Below are 24,086 nucleotides of genomic sequence, written 5' to 3'. Positions count from 1 at the left end.
CAGTAAAGTTCCTACTATTATGATTCTCAATTGTCTCTTGCCGCCGTTAATCTACATTTACGAATGTATATTGTAAATTGATTTTAGTTCCCTATAAATTAAATTTTTTTATATTTGTATTTAATATTAGATTAGGTTAGACTTTATAACAGTAAGATTATACTAGATTAGTATTTTCTCTCGATATTATAAAAAATTACGCATACTTTATTTAAAATGCATTACTTCTGCTATACTTACGTAGAAGATCCATTCTTGCGACCAGATGTGATTTATTCCATGAATGAACAAAATGATTTATTCCATAAATTAATGTTTTTACGACTCGAGAGGAAAATTCCAACATCCAAGTGTCTACCATAAAGAAATTTTAAATACAAAAATAAAATAAAATATTTCTATAGCGTGTTTTGTCGGCACGCAAAAGTTATCTTGTTTAAACTTACGAGAAGACAATAAAGGTCGGTAAAGGAACAGGAGCAATGTATCAATATTGGTTTCCAGTGATTATGCGTGATATATAAGTATTAGATTGATTATTTATATTTTACAGTTTATTTATCAATAATACCTCATCGATAGTTCGTATTTTGGTTCTTAGATGTAGCGCGCACAGAGTTCAATCGCTTATTTCTTTTTGACTCATTTCTCTAATATTATGTAGAATGAAGAGGAGCTAAATATTTTCTCTGACAATTTGTCTACTGTGCTCTCAACAAGTAACAAGTTGTGTCGAAGCCAAGTATATACGCTGCGTAGCTTTCAGCGTATAATCTTTAGTATATCTTTAAGTAGAAGAAGGTGAACACGTGGCGATCCGCAGGATCGCACGCATTTTGTACTAAAAAAAGAAACAACGCTTGCGACTACAGCACATTAAACATTGCTTCTCAGCTGTACAAAAATCTTTGTCCGCACTACGCCTCTCGTAATTAATACTAGTGTATTTTTTTTAGCTTTGTTTTATTCCGCTCTCTTACATCTCAAATAGAATATTTATACGCGTATTCCAATGTAAACATGTCTAGGAATACATTTACTACATTTACAGGCACTATCCCCTTCAAAATCGAGTAACTACCATTACCCGCATTTCTACGTGAAAAAAAAGAGTTAAAGATTTGCGTCTCACGTATCCTAATAGAAAGACAACTCGTGTAATTCCAAATAAAACCTTTCCGGGCGATACTCGTCTTCCGCTTGGTTGCATCAAATCAAGAACCGTTTCAATAAAATGTTGCTCGATGAATCAATTCTCTACAGGAATGCTTCTCTCAATTCATTAAAGAATCCTTTTTTTTCGTCACGTATAAAATGTGATTCCATACAAATTTCAGCAAAATTTCTTTGCAATAATATGATTTACATTTTCCTCATGATATGACATGAGTAATAATTACAATTGGATTTATACAGGGCTTTGTTTGCTACTTTTGCTTATAGAGAGAATAATTCGACATTTGTTAATAAAGATTAAGATTAATGTCATATATCGCGTTAATAAACAAAGTAATTGATAAATCGGTTGGAGAATGCATCTTTTCGATAAATCATCAGTACTCTTAATTAAGATTGTTCGATATAATTACAAAAGCTTATTTCTCAGTATTTTGAATGATATATCAGTCGTATCGTGTCAGCAATGATTATATAATATATAGAGTTTGGTCAAATATCACAATAAAATTCGAGTATTCTTACATACTTCGATCTTTTCAGTTTTAAATTGTTATTTATAGACATAAATATCACATAAGAATTTTCTGCTATTAAATATGCACAATCCAATCATATCTTTTTTTTTTTTTTTGTAAACACTTAACGAAAGTATAATAATTAATAACGTCAATCCTGTTATAACTGATTTCCAATATTCGAAAAATATAAAAATTTTCTATTACATTCGTTCTATAGTTCAATGATGTAATAATTTTAACCTAAAATTCAAACATTGCAATATTTGTAAAGCAATCGATCTATTTCTTGACATTTCTCTATCGGCTTTGATGATACATCGAAAATAAAATATCAAAAAGGACTTTTAAAAGTCAACTCGAATTGATTTATATCTGCTTTAGCAATGTATTAACATTCCAGATTGATATACTGATTATATATACTGAATGACTGCATAATCGAAAATTATATCTGTAAACTTAAAAGCACCATGTCTATTTAAAAGTGCATGTATACATGAGTATGTATACAATGATCTATTTGTTATGCAAGATCAATAATCAATGATCAAGTCCATTTTAGACAATCTATAAACCGCGACGAAATTCAAATTACAAATTTACTTATATTTTTACGCGGCGTATAGCAAAACATTTAAAGACTCAGAATACATACATAGAAAAAGGATAGCGGTAAAAAGTATCTTTTACATGTACTCTGATTCTTTAAGTATTTTCTTTGTATTATATAACGCATAAAAAGATAAATACATTTCCATCTTGAATTTTGTCATAAATTTTTCATCGTCTAAAATAGACTTTACATATTTCTATATGGAAATTAATAAAAGAAAAAAAGGGATTTTTACAAATGAGTATATAAGATGTCAAAGAGACATTTATTTAAATCGGCAACAGATATTACGATAAAAAAAAACACGGAGCACTCCCCGAGAACTCGAATGTACAAGGACAGGTCCGTCTTTATCGATTGTGGAATACTCTTTTCGATAGCTCTGATGTCTTTTCAATCTTAACACATCGTACTTAGATCGAAATGAATATCTAGTCTCTCTTTCAAAAAAGTGAACAAAACACAATCTGTATAAAGAATGCAATCACGATTACGTGTTGGGTTGATTTAATCTCCAAGATTTGCTGTACCTCGAAAATTTGTTCTTTCGAAACGCTTTATCTTCCCAGTGCTCGATTGTAGAAGGGCGGGGAGAATCATACTCTGAGCAAATCATGGCGCAGCTACTTTATCGTCCCTGGCAAAAAGCTCGAACGTCTAAATGTGTAGCATGTCTGTGTAGCATTTGTACCATAAAAAATTAAGCTTAAGTGATTTTATACACTATACAGAGCATCGTGTTTTCATTCTATCATCATCGCGTCCAGCAAATCCTTCCGTTAACTATTACGTCGCGTCCAATTGTTTTCAACGGATACTTGCACGGGTATGTCTTGTTGCGGCGCGAAATCACCGATCAACTGTACTCGCGGGGAAAAGCGCGAGCAATAAGAAAAGATGTACGAATATACGCAGTCGTTATGTGATTTTATCCGCCGCTGCGGTTGAAGCAGCGCCAATTCAGTTTGGGAACTAACGTGCGTGGCGGCACGTGAAAACGTCAGCGTCTCATTCCCCACCCGAGACACCCGTAACACAAATGTTTATCACGTCCCGCCACGTTGTTTCCTGAGTTTGATTCACTAACGTTGTCGACTGAGGATCCGAGACCTCCGACGTAACCGGGGTTAGCGGTGGACTAGGTGTCGCGGGCGCTTCCTCGGACTGATTGTGTTCCGTCGTCGATGTCGCCGTTGTCTCCGCAGCGTCCTGCTCGACTTCACCGTCGGCGAGCGACGTTTCCGACTGTGTGGAGCTGGGAGCCTTCAATAGGAGAGAATCTTGTGCACGCAACGATATAGAACTACCTTTATTGCTATTGCCATCCTCACCTAAAATCAACGTGCAGTAAATATCAATCCACAAGACAAGAAATTTGGTTCTCTCGAATGTTGAAGCAAAAATTAACTCTTAAATATATTTGTTTGATATTCAATATAGGTAATATTTTTCAAGTTAACACAAGTTGGCACGAAAGTGCAGAAAATTAAGTCCAATGTTTAATTTATTAAAGGTCAATGTAAATACTTTGTTGTAAATTTACACATCTATTTTAGTTTAGTTACTTTCAATACCGGGAAAAAAATTAATTAAAATATTATATATATTATTTATATGGTAAATCGTGATATAAAAAAATAGAGAACAAAATTTCCTAATATAATATTCTTTGAAGATTATTGTGCGAATAGAGTATATTGCATTGTACAAGTAATTTCGAATTTTTTAAATAAATTTACTTTTTTTCCGGGTAAAGTATAGTTTGATTAACGCGTAAATTAAATATTTCTTTGTCAAATTTTGCCCGTATCATGATTTTTTTAAGCGTGCTACGTAAAAAAATAATAACACCATCTACTGGAAAATTATTTATTACACAACCCAATAATTATTATCATCATAAACAGTTATAACTTGATATTTGCTTTATGAAAAATGTTAAAAAATATTAGACTCACCACAAGGCCTAAGAACGAGGTAGAAGAGCAGATCAGAGAGGGATATTATTCCGATCACCTTATCATCATCATCAATCACTACTAGCCTATGAACCTGAAATACGCGGAAGAAAAAGATAAATCTTGTCTTTTAATTCTAGCATTTCATCGAGAAGAAAAATTATGCTCGATTTGAAGAAACACTTTCGTACCTCCGCTCTGACAATCCTTTCCATTACAGTGAACAATGTTTCGTCTAATTTGCAACTCTGTACGCCTTCGAACCATTCATTGCGATGCTCGTTTGCTTCACGCAGTGAAACATCCAAGTTATTGTACGTTTTTTCCGCAGCTAAGTTCTGCAAAAGTGACACATTTAAGTGAAGTGTGCAAATGTGTTTCACTTAACCTCTTACGAATGATGTAGAAAGAATATGTCTTACAATAACGTCAAACTTTGAATAAATGTTCACTAATTTTCCCTCGGAGTCGACAATCGGTAATGCCGAAACTCTCCTCTCCACAAATTTCTTCAGCGCTAAAATTATGCTAGTTTCTTCCGTGGCCGTTTCGATATTCTCGAAAGTGCCTATCCTCAACTCTCGCAACGTTTTATTGGTGAAAGATGGTTTCGGTAATTCGTGGATCTGTAATTGAAGTATTAAAGTAGATTCGCGTGGCAAAGGAATGCCACAAGGTTCGCAAAAGAAGAAACAACGCGATACTCACGTATAGGAAAAGAAACCTAAGTAGTCGTTTGTGTGTCAAGATGTAAAGGACATTTCCAGTATCAGGATCTATCACAGGCAATCGGTGGATTCTGTTTTGTATCAAGGTCTTGATAGCTTCGTACAGCGACGCGTCTGGCCCGATGCTCACGAGAGGCTGAACTTGATCCTTCAAGACTTCTGAAACCGATCAATTCTCTGAATTAATATAGTTTCTCGATATTGTTCTAAATATAAAGCTTTTATTGTTATATCGTAGTATGATTATTTTACAATCCAAATAAGATAAATGAGCCGAAAGCAACTTACTTCTCCACGTGTCTAATTCATGCTCTTCCAATTCATCCATTGTCACTGACGGACTGGTGTAATACATCTGAAGTATCTTTATGAAATCCGTTATAGTTAACATGCCGACGAATTGTTGCCGAGAACTGTCCCATAATGGCGCGGCTCTCACCCCTAAACATATGTAAGCGGTATGAATAAACATTGCTGTTAATAGAATTACAATAAAATCAAAAAATAAAAACACATTTGAAAAGATGAAAAATTATAGTGCTTACAAGAATTTAATTTTTTTTTTTTTTTTTCGTTTTACATAATCTCTCCTTTGACTTTAACTGCAGCTCGCTTGATTCATCGCTTTACAAACTTTTCAATTCCGCCCTCAAAGAAATATTTTGGTTTCATGAGCGGCAATTCTTGTACCGCTTAAATGATATTCTCATCTGAAAAAACTCCTTATCGTTTTTTTTTTAACAAATTAAAAGATATGGAATCTAAAGCTCAAAGTCTTTAAATATTTCTGCTTCGAGATAATGCTCGACTTAATATTTCTTCAGATAAAAATATCATTGTGTAAATGATATAAGAACTGCATACAAAACCAAAATTTGTCTTCCGGAATGAAATTCAAAGACTTGTAAAACGGCGGATTAAGCTGCATTGAAGCTGTAAAAGTAGAAAAGCGACTGAAACAATATTTTCTTGTAAGAAAACAATAAAGTTTCTCCTTTTTCAAAATATTGGATTATGCAATAAGTAATTTCGTATTTTCTAATAATGGCGTTATTGTTTTTTTTATGCATCACGCTTTTACGTGAAAAAAAATCGCAATACTTGGACAAACGAATATTTAATGTTTATCAAACTGTGCGTTGCCCGACAAAAAAGTAGACAGATTTATTTTAAAAAATTCCAAATTATACTTATTACACAATCCAATAACTCTTTACTTTTTCATCGTACACATCTCTCAAAATCAGATGTAGATCAACTCACCATTATAGACGAGAGCGAAGAAGGCCTTTTTAACAAGTAAATGGGTGTCGAAGACGACTAGCTTGGCGCTGGTCGGTATTAGGTCGTAGCATTTGTGAAACTTGAAGAACTTAACGAAAATCTGCGACTCATCCTCCTCTGAAAGCCCAAACAGTTGACAGTAGAGAAGTGCTTTCTGATTTCGACGAAGCATCTTTGAGGCATGCGAAAATCTCATGTGTTCATTAGAATTCACACCGTAGATTTTTACATCAAACGCACATAATTTACATTGTTTCGACATTCGTATATACACTAATCCTCTGATGTGTTAAATGTTTAATTGATTATGGAGTAACACGCAAATTGTCTGTCACTATCACAAATGTCACAAATCTTACACTCTTTTTTTCTCTAAGCGGATTTGAGCAAGCAAAGTCATCCTGTTTATCATTTTACGATTTTGATCGAAATTGGAAAAGTAATTTTATTATTTTTTAGCAAAATTAATTTGCACTTAAAACAAATACTAATATTAAATAATAAGCATGTTAATACGCATCTTCCTATAACATGGATCTCAATGACCCAATTTCGACGAGTTCCCACGAGTTAACGATATTACACAACGCAGTAATGGAACTTGATTGAATGATCGATAAATTGCGATTATAAGCATCTCGGAAGCTCGAATATACATCCGGAGAGTAATAATATTGGGAAATGTTGTCGGTGACCGGACATTAATATATTCTAAAATACACACGATTAATGCAGAAAGTCGCGATATTTTATAAGCGGCGGATCAGAGTTAGTTATTTTCGAGTTTCGTCAGAGTCGATGAGTAATGGAGGAAGATAATAGAAAATTGCATCAGAACAAGTCGCGGAATTATCGTACCATATATGCATTAGTTACGTGATAAAAAAAGGTATTCACGTGATTATGAATTTCTGAGAATTTATTTACGTGCAAAATGGCGATAAAATAAATGTATTCAAATTTATACAAGAATTATTATTATTATTGTATCGTTTTTTAAATATAAAAAAATCCGAAACTGCAAAAATAATATCAATTAACACATCAATATGGAGCGTTTGGCTCCATACTAGAATTTGAAATGCAATCTTACGTAGAGAAATGGGTTTTAATATCAAGCACATTTCCATTGTCGGACGGGAACTTCTTTCACGTATGATTAAAAGACGATGTAATAAAGAAAAATAATAAATATGAATAATCACTCCTTTAACAAAGCAATTTTACATTATTTATATACATTTTTACAAAAAACACTCAGTAATGACTCCAAGATGACTTGGCTGACTCTCGAGGCATAGATGTTAGAACTGATGGGATCCCACGGAGTGAGATTTAACCGTTAGAAAGACCACTGGAACACGACCACGGCACGACTACGAAACGACTAGAAACGACTGGTTGGTGGCGAAGGAGAACGCGGCGAAGTCACGGATAGCTGGCGGCGGACGAAGCGAATTGCACATCGATTCGCGTACGTGCGTGTGCGTCGATGCACTTGCACACAAAAACGCATTTGTGTTGAAGCGCACTAACCGCTCGACAGCTTTCACTACGTGAATATTATAGCGCAGACAGATTACATTACCACGACGACGAGTTTAGAAGAAGAAAACCTATTTTACACCTAGTTTATATTTTCAGAAAATTTCACTGCACTGCAACTATCCCTGAAATTAAATGTTTACCGCGAGCAAATTGAATCGTCAATCCATAGAAGCAAAATAATACAGTGAAATGTCCATTGTTTGAACATTATTCAAGCGAACGTTCGATTATCCGACAGCGTCATTCAAGAATAAACAAGAATAAACATTCTATGTGTGTCAGCTCGCAAGGTACTTTCAATTAAATTGTATCTGGTTTGATTGAAAAATGATGAATGAGTGGCCCAAACTTTTTAGCGATAATGCATGTGTAAAAAGTTTTCATAACGATGTATCTCATGTCAAACATGTATCAGTTATATTCATTGTGTCGCTTTATTTTATAATTATTGTATGCCACGGTTCGCTATGTACAGTTTGATAAAGTTATCTTGATTAGTCGAGCGATGTTAACCGAATCAATATATCGACAGGATGAAAGCACGACGTAAAATTTTATCGAGTAAACCTTATAAAATTAATATTCTTGACAAGACTCGACATGGCCGCGTAGCAATCGTCGTATTGCGGTACCTTTGGAAAGCGTCCAAGCGAGCTCGTCCTCGAGTGGCGGATTCTCCATCTCAAACTCCTTGATGAGGTCCTTCGAGTACACGGGATCATCGTCCTGGCACCACCAGGCAGCCGCGACTTGCCTTAAAGCGGTGCGGACACTTTCGGAATTCGAATAGTAATGCAAGGCCAGCATTATTTAACATCGTTGTGCGTCTGGCGCTGATTAATCGTTTGACAATTAACGAATCCTCGCTTCGAGTACTCGTATGATTCCTGTACTTTTCACTTCGGCAGACTCGCAGTATTTCTTTGACGGTAGCTTTTTGTTCGCAGACAATACGCTACTTGAATTATTCAAGCTTGCTGCGGTTCGCTTAGAACTAGTACAATGTTGATGTCAACTGAAACAGCCGAGCGTTTAATTTATTAATTAACTGCTCGCGACTCTTGTCTCTTTGCCACTAGAATCCTGTTATCACTGCAATCTCGTTTTTCGTGGATTCCGACGTCAAATCTCCATTTTTCTTGGCCCTAACGAGATATCCCGAGAGTCCGTCAGTCTCGTCGCTGGTGTACGCAACGACTGTCTTACTCGATTCGAGTCCAACGTCTCATTCTATCTATCTCCTTCTCGTTTGCTCCTTCGCTAGCTTCCTCGTCGACCATCGTGCCAAGAATAACCGGACCTGATGTGTTTTGCCAAAAGGAAAAGAGCCGAGCACGCGCGCGCGCGCCAAGTTTTACAACGCTTCCTTAAAGCCTTCGCACGTCGGGATGTTTGTTTTTAATTAAAGGCTACGATATGAGAAGGATACGTCCAGGCGAAAGCGATACTCACTACCTCGACAAGTTGAAGCTATACTAGTCGAGAGAGAGAGGTTACGTCCGCCGAATCCGCGATCTAACTACTTTATCCTTGGCCACGAATGCTTTTTATCTTATCTTATCAAACTAATGCATTATGCCGTTCTTTCGGACTTTATTTCCTCGTCGTTCTTTTGAAATTTAAAAGTGAACATTTAAATTCCAGTCAAAATTGTGCTAATAATTATACAAGTGGACTAATAGCAAGTCAAGAATCTTGAAAAATTGAATTTATCACTTATTTTATATTACGTCGATCTACGTTAAATAGTTGAAAATTAAATCGTTTAATAGCATTGGAGTAATTGTGTCGTTAAACAAAATTCAGTTTATATTTATTTTTATAGCGATCTAAGTCACCTTTCTTCTGATAAACTTCTCTTTTATGAAAAAGAAAATACTTATTCTTCCATTATGTCATCAAAATAGCGGTTCAGGCAAAAGTTTCTATAATAATATAAAATGATATTACGAGCAATTTAAAGTTCTCAAGATTTTAGAAATTGGAAATCCTCTTATCGAAAAAAAAGAAGATGAAAACTAAAATATTGGTAAAAATTGAATTAAACATAATTATAATTATAAAGTATAAATAGATATTAATTTTCGACTAAAATTTAATATTTTTTGTTTCAAGTCATTTTTAAGATTTATCATTAATTTTGAAAACAGCCTAAATCAAGTATCACCAAAAAAAACATATTTTCAAGCTAATCGTAAAATTTACAATCACGGAAAAGATTTACATTATAAAAGTAAATATTTTTGAAAATATTCTGTCACATAATGAAAAGAAATATTTTTTAATACATACAAACAAAATACCTCAAAAGAAAAAAAAATATGACTATTGTTAACCCACTTTCGCCGTCACAATTGATGATAATATTTTAAGAATCGCCGAAAAGTGCAATAAAAGTTTTCATATTCAAGTGGTTTACGTGGATAAAATTACGAATTAACAAGATGTAATTTCAACGTTGTAAAAGGATCGACACGAGCCCCACCATGTAACAACTTATCGGAGTTAACAATTTGCCCTATGACCTAGACCCAGATAGAACGTGTGAGCGCGACGTAGAACGCTGTACGAGGGTGAAGCTGTATCGCGAGTCCCTCCCTCTCGCTCTTAGTGCCAGCTGGCCTCCCGGGAACTCATCGATCGCCACCATACACCCGCCAGGACACAGAGTCGGAAGACCTAGTACCACGATTTCAAGGGGAAAGCTGTACGTGGGGGACGCGTGGAGATCCCAGGTTTCTCGCTACTGTTTGAACGCGTATCGCACGTATCGCCACTCTATTGACACGCAAATACTTTGAAAAAATTAATGTCAATTTAAAAAATTATCAATAAACTATTACACGAAAAGTATGTACTATCGCTCAAAAGTTTCATGCATTTAACAATTTTCAAATAATTCAATCTTTTGTTTTCAAAATTCTAATTAAAATAAGGAAAAAGAACCTGAAACGACAAAATAGGCGTTCCCATTCTACGAATGCGTTCATATAAAAGCTTCTTGCATCGTCAAATTAAATTCTCAGAATTTTCATACATTTGTAGACTGTTTGATAATTAAAAGAGATTAAATCCGCAACACGCAGTGGGGGAATTTTCTTTCTTAATACATACACACACACACACACACACGTTGCATCATCCATTTATCTAATATTCCATTTATTTCAACCTTCCAAGATGAAATGTAATACGAATTACTGTAAATATATTGGCACATGTGAGACTATGTTGTCGTTCTTTTAAAAGAATCAACGAAATAAATTTATTTGTCTTGCTGTTACGAGCAACTCCTTTATTCGAGTAAAGCTTTTTACTTATGCAACGAGATTACACAGTAGAATTGTAGAATCGTGCTTTACACGAAAAATACATTCCCTCTTGAGCAAAAGTAATTCCCGGAAGGTCGATTGTGAGGAAGCAAATTTGAAGAAATTGTTGTTAAACAAAACAAAACTCACCAAGATCGGATAGCGAGACTTTCTCCAGGAAAGGATCCACCACTGGCAGCTGCAAAGTAGAGAAAGAAATTAGCGACATTTAATTCCAAATACGATCGCTATAATTATTACATTACGTGCGACTACTAATAATTTCTTTAAAGATTTGCTTAACTCTTAAAGAATGACAAACTGATTTATCGGTTTTATGGAGTTGTATAATAATTTCGGATTTTTCCAATAAATTTGTCTACTTATTTGTTTTTCAGGCAAAGCGCGATTTGATTAATAGGTAAATTAAACATTCAAAATTATAATCAAGCCCATATCACGATTTTCTTAAACATGCGCGTAAAAAAAGAATAACACTATCTATAAGAAAATCCAAAATTACACAATCATACATTGGTGTCAAATTTTTCCCTGCAATATTTGTGATACACAAATTGAAATTCTACATAAGAAAAACTATAAAAATCATGAAAAAATTTCCTCCTTCCAAAGGTAAACCCGGAACTATAATTATTACCGCTAAAAATTACTAAAATTTTTATCAATAGTTTATCTCTTCTTTAATTTCCGGTTTGGAAAATAAATAGCATTAACGTCTCTTCTTCACGCTCCGAACAAGTTGGTCACGGGACACGCGTTTCTCCCGCGTGTTTTGCTCCACGTTTTCGCGATCAAGCGCAACATTTCACGAAGAATGGGACTGCAAATTCTTTGTAAGTGAAACCTATACCAGAGTGCGTTTCAGCAAAGACCTCGGGCTGAAGGTGTGTCGTCTCTTGATTTTTGTGTACCAGTTCGTCAGTACTCCGGAACTTGTGGTTTGCGCCACATCCGAGCTCTTAGCGATACTTCCGGTCGGCTCACTCGTCTGACGTCGGAATAACATCTCGTATCGATTAAAGCCTAGACGGCTATTTTAAAGACGAAGGACACGTCTCGTTCACACTTGAGATACTTGAGTAGCCGTGCGTTCAACGAAAATTCGTCAACAGTATCGCGCGCGTGCGCGCGTCAAGTTAATGAACCCTTTATCAGCCTGATTACGTATCTTTGTTGTTGTTGTTCTTATTACAGTTGTTGTCGTCGTCGTCGTTGTCGTCGTCCTCGTCGTCGTCGTCGTCGTTCGTCGTCACAACGATCTTCATCCGGAATCCACGGAACTCGCGAACTCGACGATGACCAGTACACACAGTTCGACTCTCAGCGTAGCTCGAAAATGGATTTCGCGTCTTCGTGACGATGTTTACATCGCCGTGACGAACGAAGACACGGCGCTAACACATCGCCTAACACTTTCGATACCCGTGAAATGGGACGCGAGCGCGCTATTCGGGATATTCTTGACGGTGGCATAACTCTCGTTGCGAATCGCGGCGAAGTCGCAACCGGCCGAACACACTTGCAGCATGCCAAGAATTCGCGACTGTCAACAGATTGTCGATAGCTGCGTGATTCTCGTCACTAAATGTGCGATAAAAACACAATTATCGGGTGAAATAATTTAATTTGTTCTCGTCATCTATAAATTTATCGAAGAACATCTTGAAACATTGACAAAATCGTAAGAGATTTGTAGATTATTTTACACGCAAAGAGATTAATCTTTGCGAAGCTTGTTAAACTCAGCTAACTAACGAAGAAGTAGAAGTAGCGACGATTAGGTATCTCGCGACATTTGCGTAAGACTGTCAGTAGTTTGAAATTTGTGCTTTAAATTACGACACGCTGATAACGACGGACCTACGATTGCTAAACTTCGGGTATCCGTGCTCTTTAGAAAAATTGTGACACCGACCGGCGTTGGACCGCCGGTTTAGAAAGCGCCTCTTTTCCCTCCCGTGGCTAAACGGTCGTCTTTTCCAACTCGCGTGCGACCGGCTCATTCGATCCGCGCCAAGAATAGTAAGACGATAGATAGCACGACACACACGTAACAAGTGTAATAAACGAACGCGCGATAAAGCATGGAGGCGCCAAGCGAGTCTTTCGCGCTATATTTATCGCATCATCGATAAAAATTCATATTCGGCTAACTAATCGGCAGAGCTGAGTAAAAAGGAAGAGAAAAAAATCAAAGGGTCGGGAATCGAAGGCAACGTCGGCGCGCGAAATCGGTTCACGCCTCGTGATTTTGGTAGAATCTAAAAATACTGTACACGATCCCTGGTGGAAATTCAGCCGAGAGTGGCCTGACTGTCGGATACACAGTAGCCGCTGTTTTTTTATCACTTCCCAAACACATTCGCTAGCTATGTCTTAAATATTAGCTCGTGTAATAAGTAATTTCGGATTTCTTCAGTAAATCTGTCTTCTCTTCGCGTTTGTCAGGCAAAGCGCAGTTTGATTAACACGTTTGTCAACGTGATAATCAAGTTTTGCCTGTATTACGATTTTTCAAACCTGCGCTGAGAGAAAAATGTGTGATATTTGGAATATAGTAAAATAATTATAATCATTTTTATAGAAACATAAAAATTTCACTGTAAATTCTTGTGATTTTAAATATAAATATAGTAAAATAATACGTTTTTTTATATAAAAATCTCGTTTTGAAGCATACAATATGGTTGTTTAAATTAATGCCAACACCATAGCAGTATTGAATTAGCTATAATTGACATAATTAGAATACCTACAAAAATACAGTTGGCACCGAAAAACACTATAAATTATAATAAGATGACACTTACTGCAGCCATTTTTTTTCTTTTAGTATACTGCGTAGAAAACAAAACATCATTTATAATAAAATCCGAAATCACTTATGACACGACCCAATAGTTTTGCACAGTGAAATGTGCTCTTCGTTAAGAGTTAAGCTGGATTAAAGAGACAATTAATTAAACAACGCGTAGGCGTTGTTAAGTGTACGACAAAGTTTCGATACTACAAGTGACGCGTTCGCGAAGCCGCTGTAAAAAGATAAGAGTACTCGTGATAGCGTCACGGGCGCCGACGGCAAAAAGAATACGCGTCCGCGACAACTTGTTGATGAGCCGTCGCGAGAAAGCGAATGGAAAAATAGGCGACACTTCCCGGTCGCTCGTGGAAACGAGTCCAAGAGTCGATCGACGAAGCGGTGCTCGAATACGCCTGGATTGAAATGACACACCTACGCAAAAATTCCGTCATTGCACCGACCTCGCCGAGAAACACCGTGGCGGCTTATTAACGATTCGACGCGACTATCAATTCAACGGGATATCCATCATATGCCGTCGTTCTGTAACATTCGTTAAATATTTCACGCGACAAAACGAGAACTCCAGTGACGAAACATCAGTAGAGGTACACGTTTTGAATTAAAGTGTAAATTGAGATTTATAATATTATGTAATGTTATTCTATATTTAAAACATCAATATACATGCGGAGTCGTCATGTGACTTATTTTTAAATGGAGTTCGTTTCAAGTGCTAACGTAAAAATAACAGAGAAATCCAAATTATATGTACAGTGCGATTTTTGTTTTGTATGCGACATTGCGCGTTTCCTGCATGTATTTCTGTGCTGAATTTAAGAATGTAATCAGCTTTTCTCTGTCACTTTTACACAACTCTCTTGTGTGACTATTGTGGTATTTCGGAATAAGACCCGAGGTGTTCTAAAATTCATGGATATTCTCTTAACATTAGATTTTCTGACCAATTTCAAGTCATCTTTTCGACAATAAAAGTCGTCCATTATTTATCGTCCAATCTTTTCTTTCTGTATTGCTTTATAATTAAATTAAGATCCCATTCAAAAATTTACTTAAAATTAACCTTCCAAAACTTGAAAATAACAAATTGTAGCTCAAATTTGTATTTATTCATCTCAAATTTAGTTTGTAAAAAACTCTTTTTCTTTCGTTTATAATACGAAAATTATCTCTTGCTATCGAGTGTTTCGACGTTTTTATTCAGAAAAAATTAGCTCCAAATTAATCAAAAAATCTGCCAGTAAATTTGTAATTTAGGAATAAACGCGATATCGTATGGGCGTAGTCCGCGCGTGAAATTTTATCTGTTTATCTCGCGTGTAAGCCGCGTCCAATTCACAACTTGTCAACCAAGAGTTTTAGGTAATGGACATCTAAATATAATTCCGAGTGGCAATTGTTTACAAACAACTTAGACATCAACATTCGATGTGCGAGACTACGAAAACTTTCGAATTTTAAGCACGCTTGTTATGCAAATAATCACCTTTTGACTTTTTAATCATATTTTATATAAGCAATTTAGATGCAAAATTCATGTCATCGACAATTTGATAACTTTAAAGCGTAAAAAAAATTTTTTCGTTTGTTTCATTAAATCTTAATTTAATCAATCGTCATTTATTTTAATTTTCGTGTTACCTCTTGACCTCTTACTCTTGACTTACAGAATGCAGTGAAAGACAAAATTACAAAAAACTTTAAAGAATGTAAACTTTACGTCTCGCCTCTCATCGTTCAATTAAAACACTTCATCTTCGTTGCGGTAATTATAACGTAATAAAAATGTTGTATTCGCATGCGATATAAGAAACCTGTTTTCCCCACTTCGCCGACCGAGGCAAAAACATCGAGAATCTTGAAAAAAGAAAAATAAATGCTAGTTATCTCAAGTCATCGCGATTATTTAATACCTTGTTCGTATTATCGAACTTGATCAAAGCGCAAAAACGTGAGCAAAGGTATTAGGTCAGGGTCACGGAAAGATACATTCGTACAATCCGTTGCTTCCTACAACGCTATCGCTGCGTTTTACGCACGATAACAACCGTACGCACGGTTCTCCAGCAATAAAACGTTTAAATCGTTGCGCTCAAGCGTTTAAAAAAAAAAAAAAGATTGACAAAATACATGTGTGGCTTGCGATTAAACGTTATCATTACTTTATTATTATCCTAAAATGGCTGCGAAACCATAGCGATCTGTTTCGTAAATCTCTATCGCTTTGAACTTTAACGTGAACACTGACTCGCGAATATCAGTGGCCGTTGACCATCTAATTAATACGCGAAACACGTTCGGAACTATACACAAGTTCGCGAAAATGTCAAATATCCACAAGAAAACCCATTCGCACTCTGACGAAATGGCAGTCAACTGATCACTCGAGATACGCGTAAATCAAGAACTATTGATGCCGAAGTCGGGAATCGATGTAGCGCACGAATTTCCCAAAAACCGACGCAGTTTGCACCACAATCGCACTCTTTTTCACACGAAGAACTTCGCTTGAAATCTTCGGACGAAAACTCGCGTACCAATGCCAGCGTAAACACACGAAAAATGTTACGTCGATGTTTATTCGTAGTACGAACTGGTCGATCGACCTCGAGATCACCGCCGAAGGAGAGACGTCATCGCGAAAGGATGCGGTCGCGATAAGAATGAGAGGAACAACGCGAAGCGATTGACTCGGCCGTCAGCTGCTTCCTCGCTGGTCAACATCGGCTCGGTCGCTCGTGCTCAACTAGATCAGCCGCGTCCAAGCTCTGGCGCGCGACGACGATGGCTTGACAGTGGAGCTTGCGACACGTTTGTGTATGAAATTTACGGCGCATCGTTTATATATGCGCGATCTATACGAGACGCGTCATGAGAGTGTAGTATCTTCATTATTCCGAATGATCAGACTCAGTACATTTTATCTCGTATTTTTACCCTTCGTAGACAAGATAAAATGTAATAGGTATTATTCAAGACTTTATCAAAATTAAAAGAAACGAAGGAAAGAAAATATATCACATAATATGATATCACTTCTTCTAAATACCATCGATCTCTCGAGGTTCGCGCGCGTCTTCAGATCGCGATATCAGCACGCAGTAACTGACGAGTCGTTCAACCACTTCGTACTATAAAAACGTCGATAAGCGTCTAAGTATGTACTTAGTGCATGCAACAGGAAGGTAAAGTAAACGAAGAAGATAGAGAGGAAAAAATCTTAACGCTAAAAAGTTTGATTGTGCCATATCTAAGAAATAATTTAAAAAATATTGATAAATATTATTTAAAAAAAAGTTTTCTTGAGAATAAAAGAGCAAAATATCGACGTTTACGTTTTTAAAATATTATGATATTATTTAATCTATACATTGTCATGTGAGAATAGATACGGTAGGAAATACTGCAATTGCGAAATAAAATTGCAGATCATATAAAACACGTAAATTACCGATGCGCGATAAAATAGTAATCCAATTTGTCGGTAAAAGAAAATTTCTTTACCGATGCTTCAAAATCAATGTAGATACAATAGAATATATCACAATTGAATAGAAACCAAGGTCATGCTGTAGATTTCAAGATTGCATCGACATTGATTGTTTACATATTGTCTGTATGTCTACACTGACTTTTTTTCAAGACAATGTAAGCTATGCAGAATATCATAAAAATTATTAAGTATTTAATTATATTTTATATTATATTTTATATTATATTTTTGGCATTGTTGCAAAATTGTTCGTGGCAAAATTCTTTAGAAAAAAAATAAAAGAGACTAAAACTAAATGAACACACACCAATAATTACACCATAAATTACGTATTGTCTATATAGACACATGTTAGACATTTTTTACATTGTCTACGCGTAAACGTAGGCTATTATAGTTTATGCGTAAACGCACAATCCTGATAAAAATTTACTTATAAAAACAATATTGTGATATTTATCATACTTTAATTTTATAATTTTATAATTATCAACATTTTCATACTTGACAAAATATCTATAATCTGAGAAATATGTGAAATAAACATTTGTTAAAACTTTCATCAAATATTCTTGTATTATTTTTTAGATTATGACATAAAAATTTATATTCTTGATTTTCTCAATAAACTTTTCCCTCATCAAAATTTATAAAATCAGTTTGCTATGATTAGCACGTAAACGTGCGACTTTCTATCTTCGAAAAAGCACGTAATTTTTCCTAAACACAAATAGATCATATTTTCAATGATTTTCAACTTTTAACACTTTCACGGCCGCTCACGTATTTTTACGTTTATATTTTGGTATAAATCAGGAGTCGGTCACGTATTTTTATGTTTATACTTCAGTAGAAGTCAGCAGCCGGTCACGTAATTTTACGTTTACTGTTTTTTGCATCATTGTATTAAGTCGTGTAATATGAAATGTCGGCTTTCGGTTCAATAAATAGAGCGGCTCCAAACGTTGAGCAGAACCGAATATATAACACTTGCGAAAGTGTTAATATTTTGATGAATTGTTACCAAACCCCAGTGCAATTTATAATATATAATATTAAAATATATATATATATTTATGCCAATATCATGTTTTTAAATCAATTTTATATGAAAGAAAAAAATACTACCGTAAAATTGTTTTTATAAAGCAATTAAAACATTCAAAGCATTAATTTTATTTCGACTAAATATATTGCATAAAATATTTTGTGACAGCATTTCTCCCATGTAAAATTATATCGAAAAAAAGTGAGCTATAAAAAGACTTGCAATATTTATACACAATTATTATTAGGTCTTGTAAAAAAAAATAAGTATCGATGAAAAATAATATACTCTCAAATATTATACTTAATGATATAAAAATTGTTAATTAAAGCAATAAGAAAATAGTAGAAATAGCTTTATATTAAAAATAAGTGATCAACTTACTCCTCGTGCATCCCTAAAGAGTATGGCAGCGTGAATCGGATCTAAACAAGCATCGGACGCTCTGTGAGGTATTGCGGGCGCTCCAAGGGACAACCTTCGTGCGGTAGGATCCAAGGAACTTCTTCTGAGTGCACCTGGAACAAGCGAATTGATATATACACTTATTACACAATTTGTAAAGCAGAGGGATGCAATTTTTCCATCAAATAAGAATGATTATTTATCGCATAATTAAACTACTAATATATATTTATCGAATTCAAACCATCGATCAACTTTGATCGATTATTCCATTATCGTCAACTTTTATAACAGACGTAATTAATCTAATTGTCTTAAGTTTCGATCGTAATAATTTGTGTAACATTAGACAATACGTGAACAGGCGCGCGAAATTTGTCATCATCAATTACGTGAAATGTGATTCGTTATTTACATTCCTACCACGAAGAAATATGATCGAGACCATGCCTGACTCATCAATTTAACCAATTAATTTTGTTATTAAACAAAAAAATAAAAAAATTAAATATTATAATTTCTTTCTAAATATATATTAACTTTCCCCCACAAATTTCGTGTAATTTGTCCAATAAATTTGTGTAATTATTCACCTTTTCAAAAGAAATCTCTTATAAGTTTCGCGCATGAGAATTAAATATATGTATAATATAAAATATACTGTTGTAACCACACACATAAATAATGAGCCGCTCAAAAGCCAAACTGACTAACTCTATTAAAACTCCATCAACTTATTTTATTTATGAAAAATTAAGCATCAATCATGTACTTTGGTACTAAAATTGGAAAAATTCCAAAAAGTGGAGTTAATCAGTTCGGCTCATGAGCGGCTCATATAATAATTTTATATGTAATTGTACACTAAAATTATAAATACACACGCGCGTGCGCGTATATACAGAAAGTTTCGCGCATCAAAATATTATAGCAGGAAAGTTCTTAAAAAAACAAAATTAAAAAAATGCAATTGTTCAATCGAAGCAGTTTTTGAAATACAAAAAATTAAAATGGCCAATCAAGCAAAAACTTTTTCGATTTAGTTATTTAAGAATTTTCCTGCTATATTTTGATTCACACTTTGTAAATTATATTATAAAAATTTATATTTTATATATATGTTATATAAACTGATGAAAATATTCTGTTTGGTTCAACGAACCATCTGTTCGATTCTCGACGAAATAGACAGATTCTGATTGAATCTACGAGAATTCTTATTAATGCAACAAGATTCTGATTGATGCAACAAGATTCTGATTGATTCAACCAGAATCGGATAGAATCAACAATCTGATTACAAACTAACCAAACCAGATTCCAACTTTACATAAGCTGAGACAGCTTGCTCACTTTTAATGAATGCTCAATATCGTTGAACAAGGATTTTCGATAGTACATCATTGTTGTTTCTCTTAAAATAGAAATAAAATTGAAATTTGGTGTTGTTACCCGCGAAACGTTTTGGCCTCGGTCCGGGGTCTTGGAATTTTGTTTTTCTCTCGACGAAGGACGTTTGCGCACGTTTCTGCGATTAAATCTGCTTCCTCAGCGCGAGACGTTCAAGCGATATCCCCCGCTTTATCGGCGGTGTTTATTTCACGAACGCATTTCGCGATATGCTCTCGCTTCAAGAATGAAACGGATGTTAGCCAGACGTTTGCAAATTGTTCGAATTGTTGCAAACGTATGCGATACAGAACGATACGCGAAAGCGATAACGAAATTGTATATCGTTTGAAAATTAAGTAGCGAATTTTTTACGATACACGCTACGCGAGATAAACGCGCTTGTTTCGCGTTTCGTTGCGGGGACTTCTAAAAGACCATAATCTCTAAACCAACCTCTAAAAGACCAATTATCAACAAAGCGTCGTATAGCGAAATAATTTAAGAGCAAATATAGAATTCTAAGAATTCTTAGTTTAACATTAATTTTAGTCAAATTATTATGACAACTTTATACCACTTTTAATAAATGCGACGTACATAAAGAGATAATAAGCCATTATATGCTCATCACATTCGTAATAACCATGTGACTAGGTCAAGGCAAAGCTCCCGTATACCGATAATCACCGAGCTTTATGGAAGCAAAGTTTGCAAGATCAATGATCAAGCGAATCGCTCCAAGCCAGAAATAGAATCATTCTAAAGAACAAAACGTTAGAGATAGGAAAAAACCTATGTCGTCACCTAAGTGACGACAGAAAGAAAAAAAAAAATGCATAAATGTTTGTTTGTATTTGGCCGTATCGGGAATACGTTGATATTACATTTTGCAAAGATAATGCAAAAAAATTCATCATGAAAATTCATATTAATTCCGCAATTCAAAGAGATTCTTTTGTTAAAAGCTCCTTATCTTTCGCTGCAGTCATATTGAATTACGTTGTCGGAGAAGCTAGAAGTCGTGTCAATTTTACTTTTACACTATACATACCGAATAAATTAGTTTTTTTTTCCATGTCACGTTCGTAGGTTGGTAAAAAAAAATACCAATCTATATATAGCTGTAAAATTTGCGTCACACGTTCGATTTTCGAAAAATATAAAATACATTCAAATTAAATTACACGTGTATTTACTAATGCAGAATAATAATAATAAAAAAGATAAATTTCAACATATTTTACAAATTCGCTATCAAATATGTGAGTTATTGCATATATAAAAAAGTAATATATTTCGAAACTACAGGGAAAAAAATCACACAATTTCTTGCTTCTGACGTCAAAAACCATTACGTGCCTGCACGTAAGAAGAAATAGAAGCTTTGAAAAAGAATAAATTTAAATTGTGAGAAAAAAACTAAAGCGTATTGTCGCATGTATTACGACCAATAATTATTTTCTTATATAATATATATTCACACTTGTAGATGTTAATATATCTACAGATTAATCTGTAATTAGATTTCCTGATCAAGTTTTGTTATTTGCGTATTGCTCACGCGTTTATATCACTCGTATTTGGATACAAAATTACAAAAACGCATATGTAACGCGGAACAATATTACGCGGATAGTCAATTTAGCGACACGCGAGAAAAAATTCCGTACGTTCCTGTAGTAGAGTATGAAAACATATTGCGCAACGAAATGCGACCGGAACATTGAAATGGTATGTTTGGCCAAGAGAGACACGATTGCCAATTATCTGATTGTTTTTTTCTTTTTATTCAACGCTCACTGGGCAATTATTAATCCTTATCTTTATTAACTAAGCAAAGCCGTTCAGCGTAAAAATAACAAGTAACGGGAGTGGAACGCAACCCATAAATGCGTATATATAAAATGCTCTTATGAAAACTAGCTAAACTATTATTTTGTAAATCGTTACACGATCCTCGCTGTATAAATAACTGTTATTTGCTGCAAATCATATTACATCATGGAAAAATGGCGCATTCGGTGGCGCTTCACTGCGGACTCAAACAAAGTCAACGACACATTCGTCCTTGTGAGGTTCGCGGTTCGCTTGCGTTACCTTGCCGGAGTATGCTTTCGTAGATTCTGTAGGTGGTCTCGCAATCGGCGTCCTGCGGATGGGTAGGATGATGCCTGGCGCCGCCGTCCAAACTCTGACTCCTGTTTCGGAAATCCTCCTCCCATTTCTTCGGGCTTTCATGGCTCTCGCTCTGTCGTCTGATGTGCCCCAGCCGTCTACCGAAGTGCCGTATCATCTCCTGTATGCCGTGATGATGATGGTGCTGCTTCTCCTGCTCGTTCGTCGGGCTCGGCGATGTCGGTGACGCTTTACCGCTGCTGTTCGCCGCCCGATGATGCGGATGATGGTGGTGATAGTGATGAAGCGAGTGATGATGATGGCTGTTACCGTGGTTCGCCACTGACTGAGGGTGATTGGACGAGTTTGAACCGTAGGACGAGCCGTAGGACGACGAGCCATACGAATACGCGGAGCTGACCGAGCCGCGGGACACGTATCGTTCGTGAAGATAAAGCTTGCTGCCGTCATGTTGCTTGTGGCTCAATAATTCCTGCAGAAACTTGGTGTCCTGGTTCCGGATGTCCGACGACGCGGATGAGATAGTGCTCCTGGTGTCGTCGCCATTGTCCGAGCCCGAGTGATGGTGGGACAAGAGATGACTTATTCCATGCATTACACGTAATGACGCGCGAAACGGATGGTATATCGGGAACAACAACCGTGATATCGACGCGGAAGCACTTTCCGCAAAGTTCCGGATTCATCAACGTCGCGGAATCTACGGAGAACGGCGTTGAGTGATATCGGAAAACGCGCAAAACTGGAGGGAAAAAAAGAGATAACAGTTCATCGATCGTCTCGTTTCCTCCTCGGCAATTCGGCGATTCCAAAGTTTCTCTTCAATTTTTCTAATAACTTCTAATAATTTTCCGTTTATTGTCAAGTATTTAAAACTGTCGAAGTTTATTATTAAGTATTTAAGAAATTAAAAGTACTTTTTAAAGTACTTAGGTTCTTTTCCTATAATGTTTTATATTTTTCGCAGTTTGTTTCTTTTATATACACACTGAAAGAAAAGTATGCGATACTTGAAACAATTAATCAGGATACTCATTTTTATAAGAACTGCTACTCTAATGTTAGCAATAATAACCTTATACGCATAGTTCTGCCAACAATATAACATAAAAATTTTATTGTAAATTTTAATAATAATAATAATTTAATAATTACAAATAATAATTAAAATAATAATAATTTTAATAATTTTAAATATAAATATCGTAAAATAATACGATACGTTAATATACGAAAATCTCGGTTTAGAATATAACAATCATACGATATGGTAATATCGTAATATTATAATTATAATAGTAGTATTGAATTAGCTACCATTTGCACAGCATAGCTACCGTTTAAACATTTATAAAAATTGGTTGGCACCAAAAAATGCCATAAATTATAGCGAGATGATGGTTATTGCAACAATTTTTTCTTTTGGTGAATAAAAAAATAGTAAATAAAAAAGTATTTACATGTGTTCTATTTTTTTCGAGAATTCTGGCATAAGAAAAAATTTACATACTACAAAATGATTTATTATTGAACTTTATTCGCTACAAGAGAATGGTATATTTTGATATATTACGTTTTCATAAATATCTTTATTTTTATTGCAAAATTATCCCCCTCCGCAAAAATATCTA

The 24,086-nt window shown here is 35.2% G+C and overlaps 1 protein-coding gene across 5 annotated transcripts in view; it reads right to left on the bottom strand.

The window, feature by feature from the left end:
• Window positions 1–519: 519 nt before the first annotated feature.
• The window catches only part of LOC105676688 (SNF4/AMP-activated protein kinase gamma subunit), a 53,893-nt gene continuing 30,326 nt past the window's right edge, over window positions 520–24,086 (bottom strand). For all 5 annotated transcript variants that reach the window (XM_012374775.2, XM_012374793.2, XM_012374758.2 and 2 more), the window contains 9 exons: window positions 18,907–19,040; window positions 11,290–11,338; window positions 6,260–6,397; window positions 5,285–5,437; window positions 4,977–5,155; window positions 4,691–4,894; window positions 4,460–4,606; window positions 4,269–4,362; window positions 520–3,641 (listed from right to left, as the gene is read on the bottom strand). In XM_012374775.2, the coding sequence (XP_012230198.2) occupies window positions 3,319–3,641; window positions 4,269–4,362; window positions 4,460–4,606; window positions 4,691–4,894; window positions 4,977–5,155; window positions 5,285–5,437; window positions 6,260–6,397; window positions 11,290–11,338; window positions 18,907–19,040 (1,421 nt within the window). In that variant the 3' untranslated portion in view covers window positions 520–3,318. The remainder of the gene's footprint in view (window positions 3,642–4,268; window positions 4,363–4,459; window positions 4,607–4,690; window positions 4,895–4,976; window positions 5,156–5,284; window positions 5,438–6,259; window positions 6,398–11,289; window positions 11,339–18,906; window positions 19,041–24,086) is intronic.

Source organism: Linepithema humile, chromosome 1 (assembly GCF_040581485.1).
Source record: "Linepithema humile isolate Giens D197 chromosome 1, Lhum_UNIL_v1.0, whole genome shotgun sequence".
Classification (NCBI taxonomy): domain Eukaryota; kingdom Metazoa; phylum Arthropoda; class Insecta; order Hymenoptera; family Formicidae; genus Linepithema; species Linepithema humile.
This window is presented reverse-complemented; position numbering and strand designations above follow the sequence as displayed.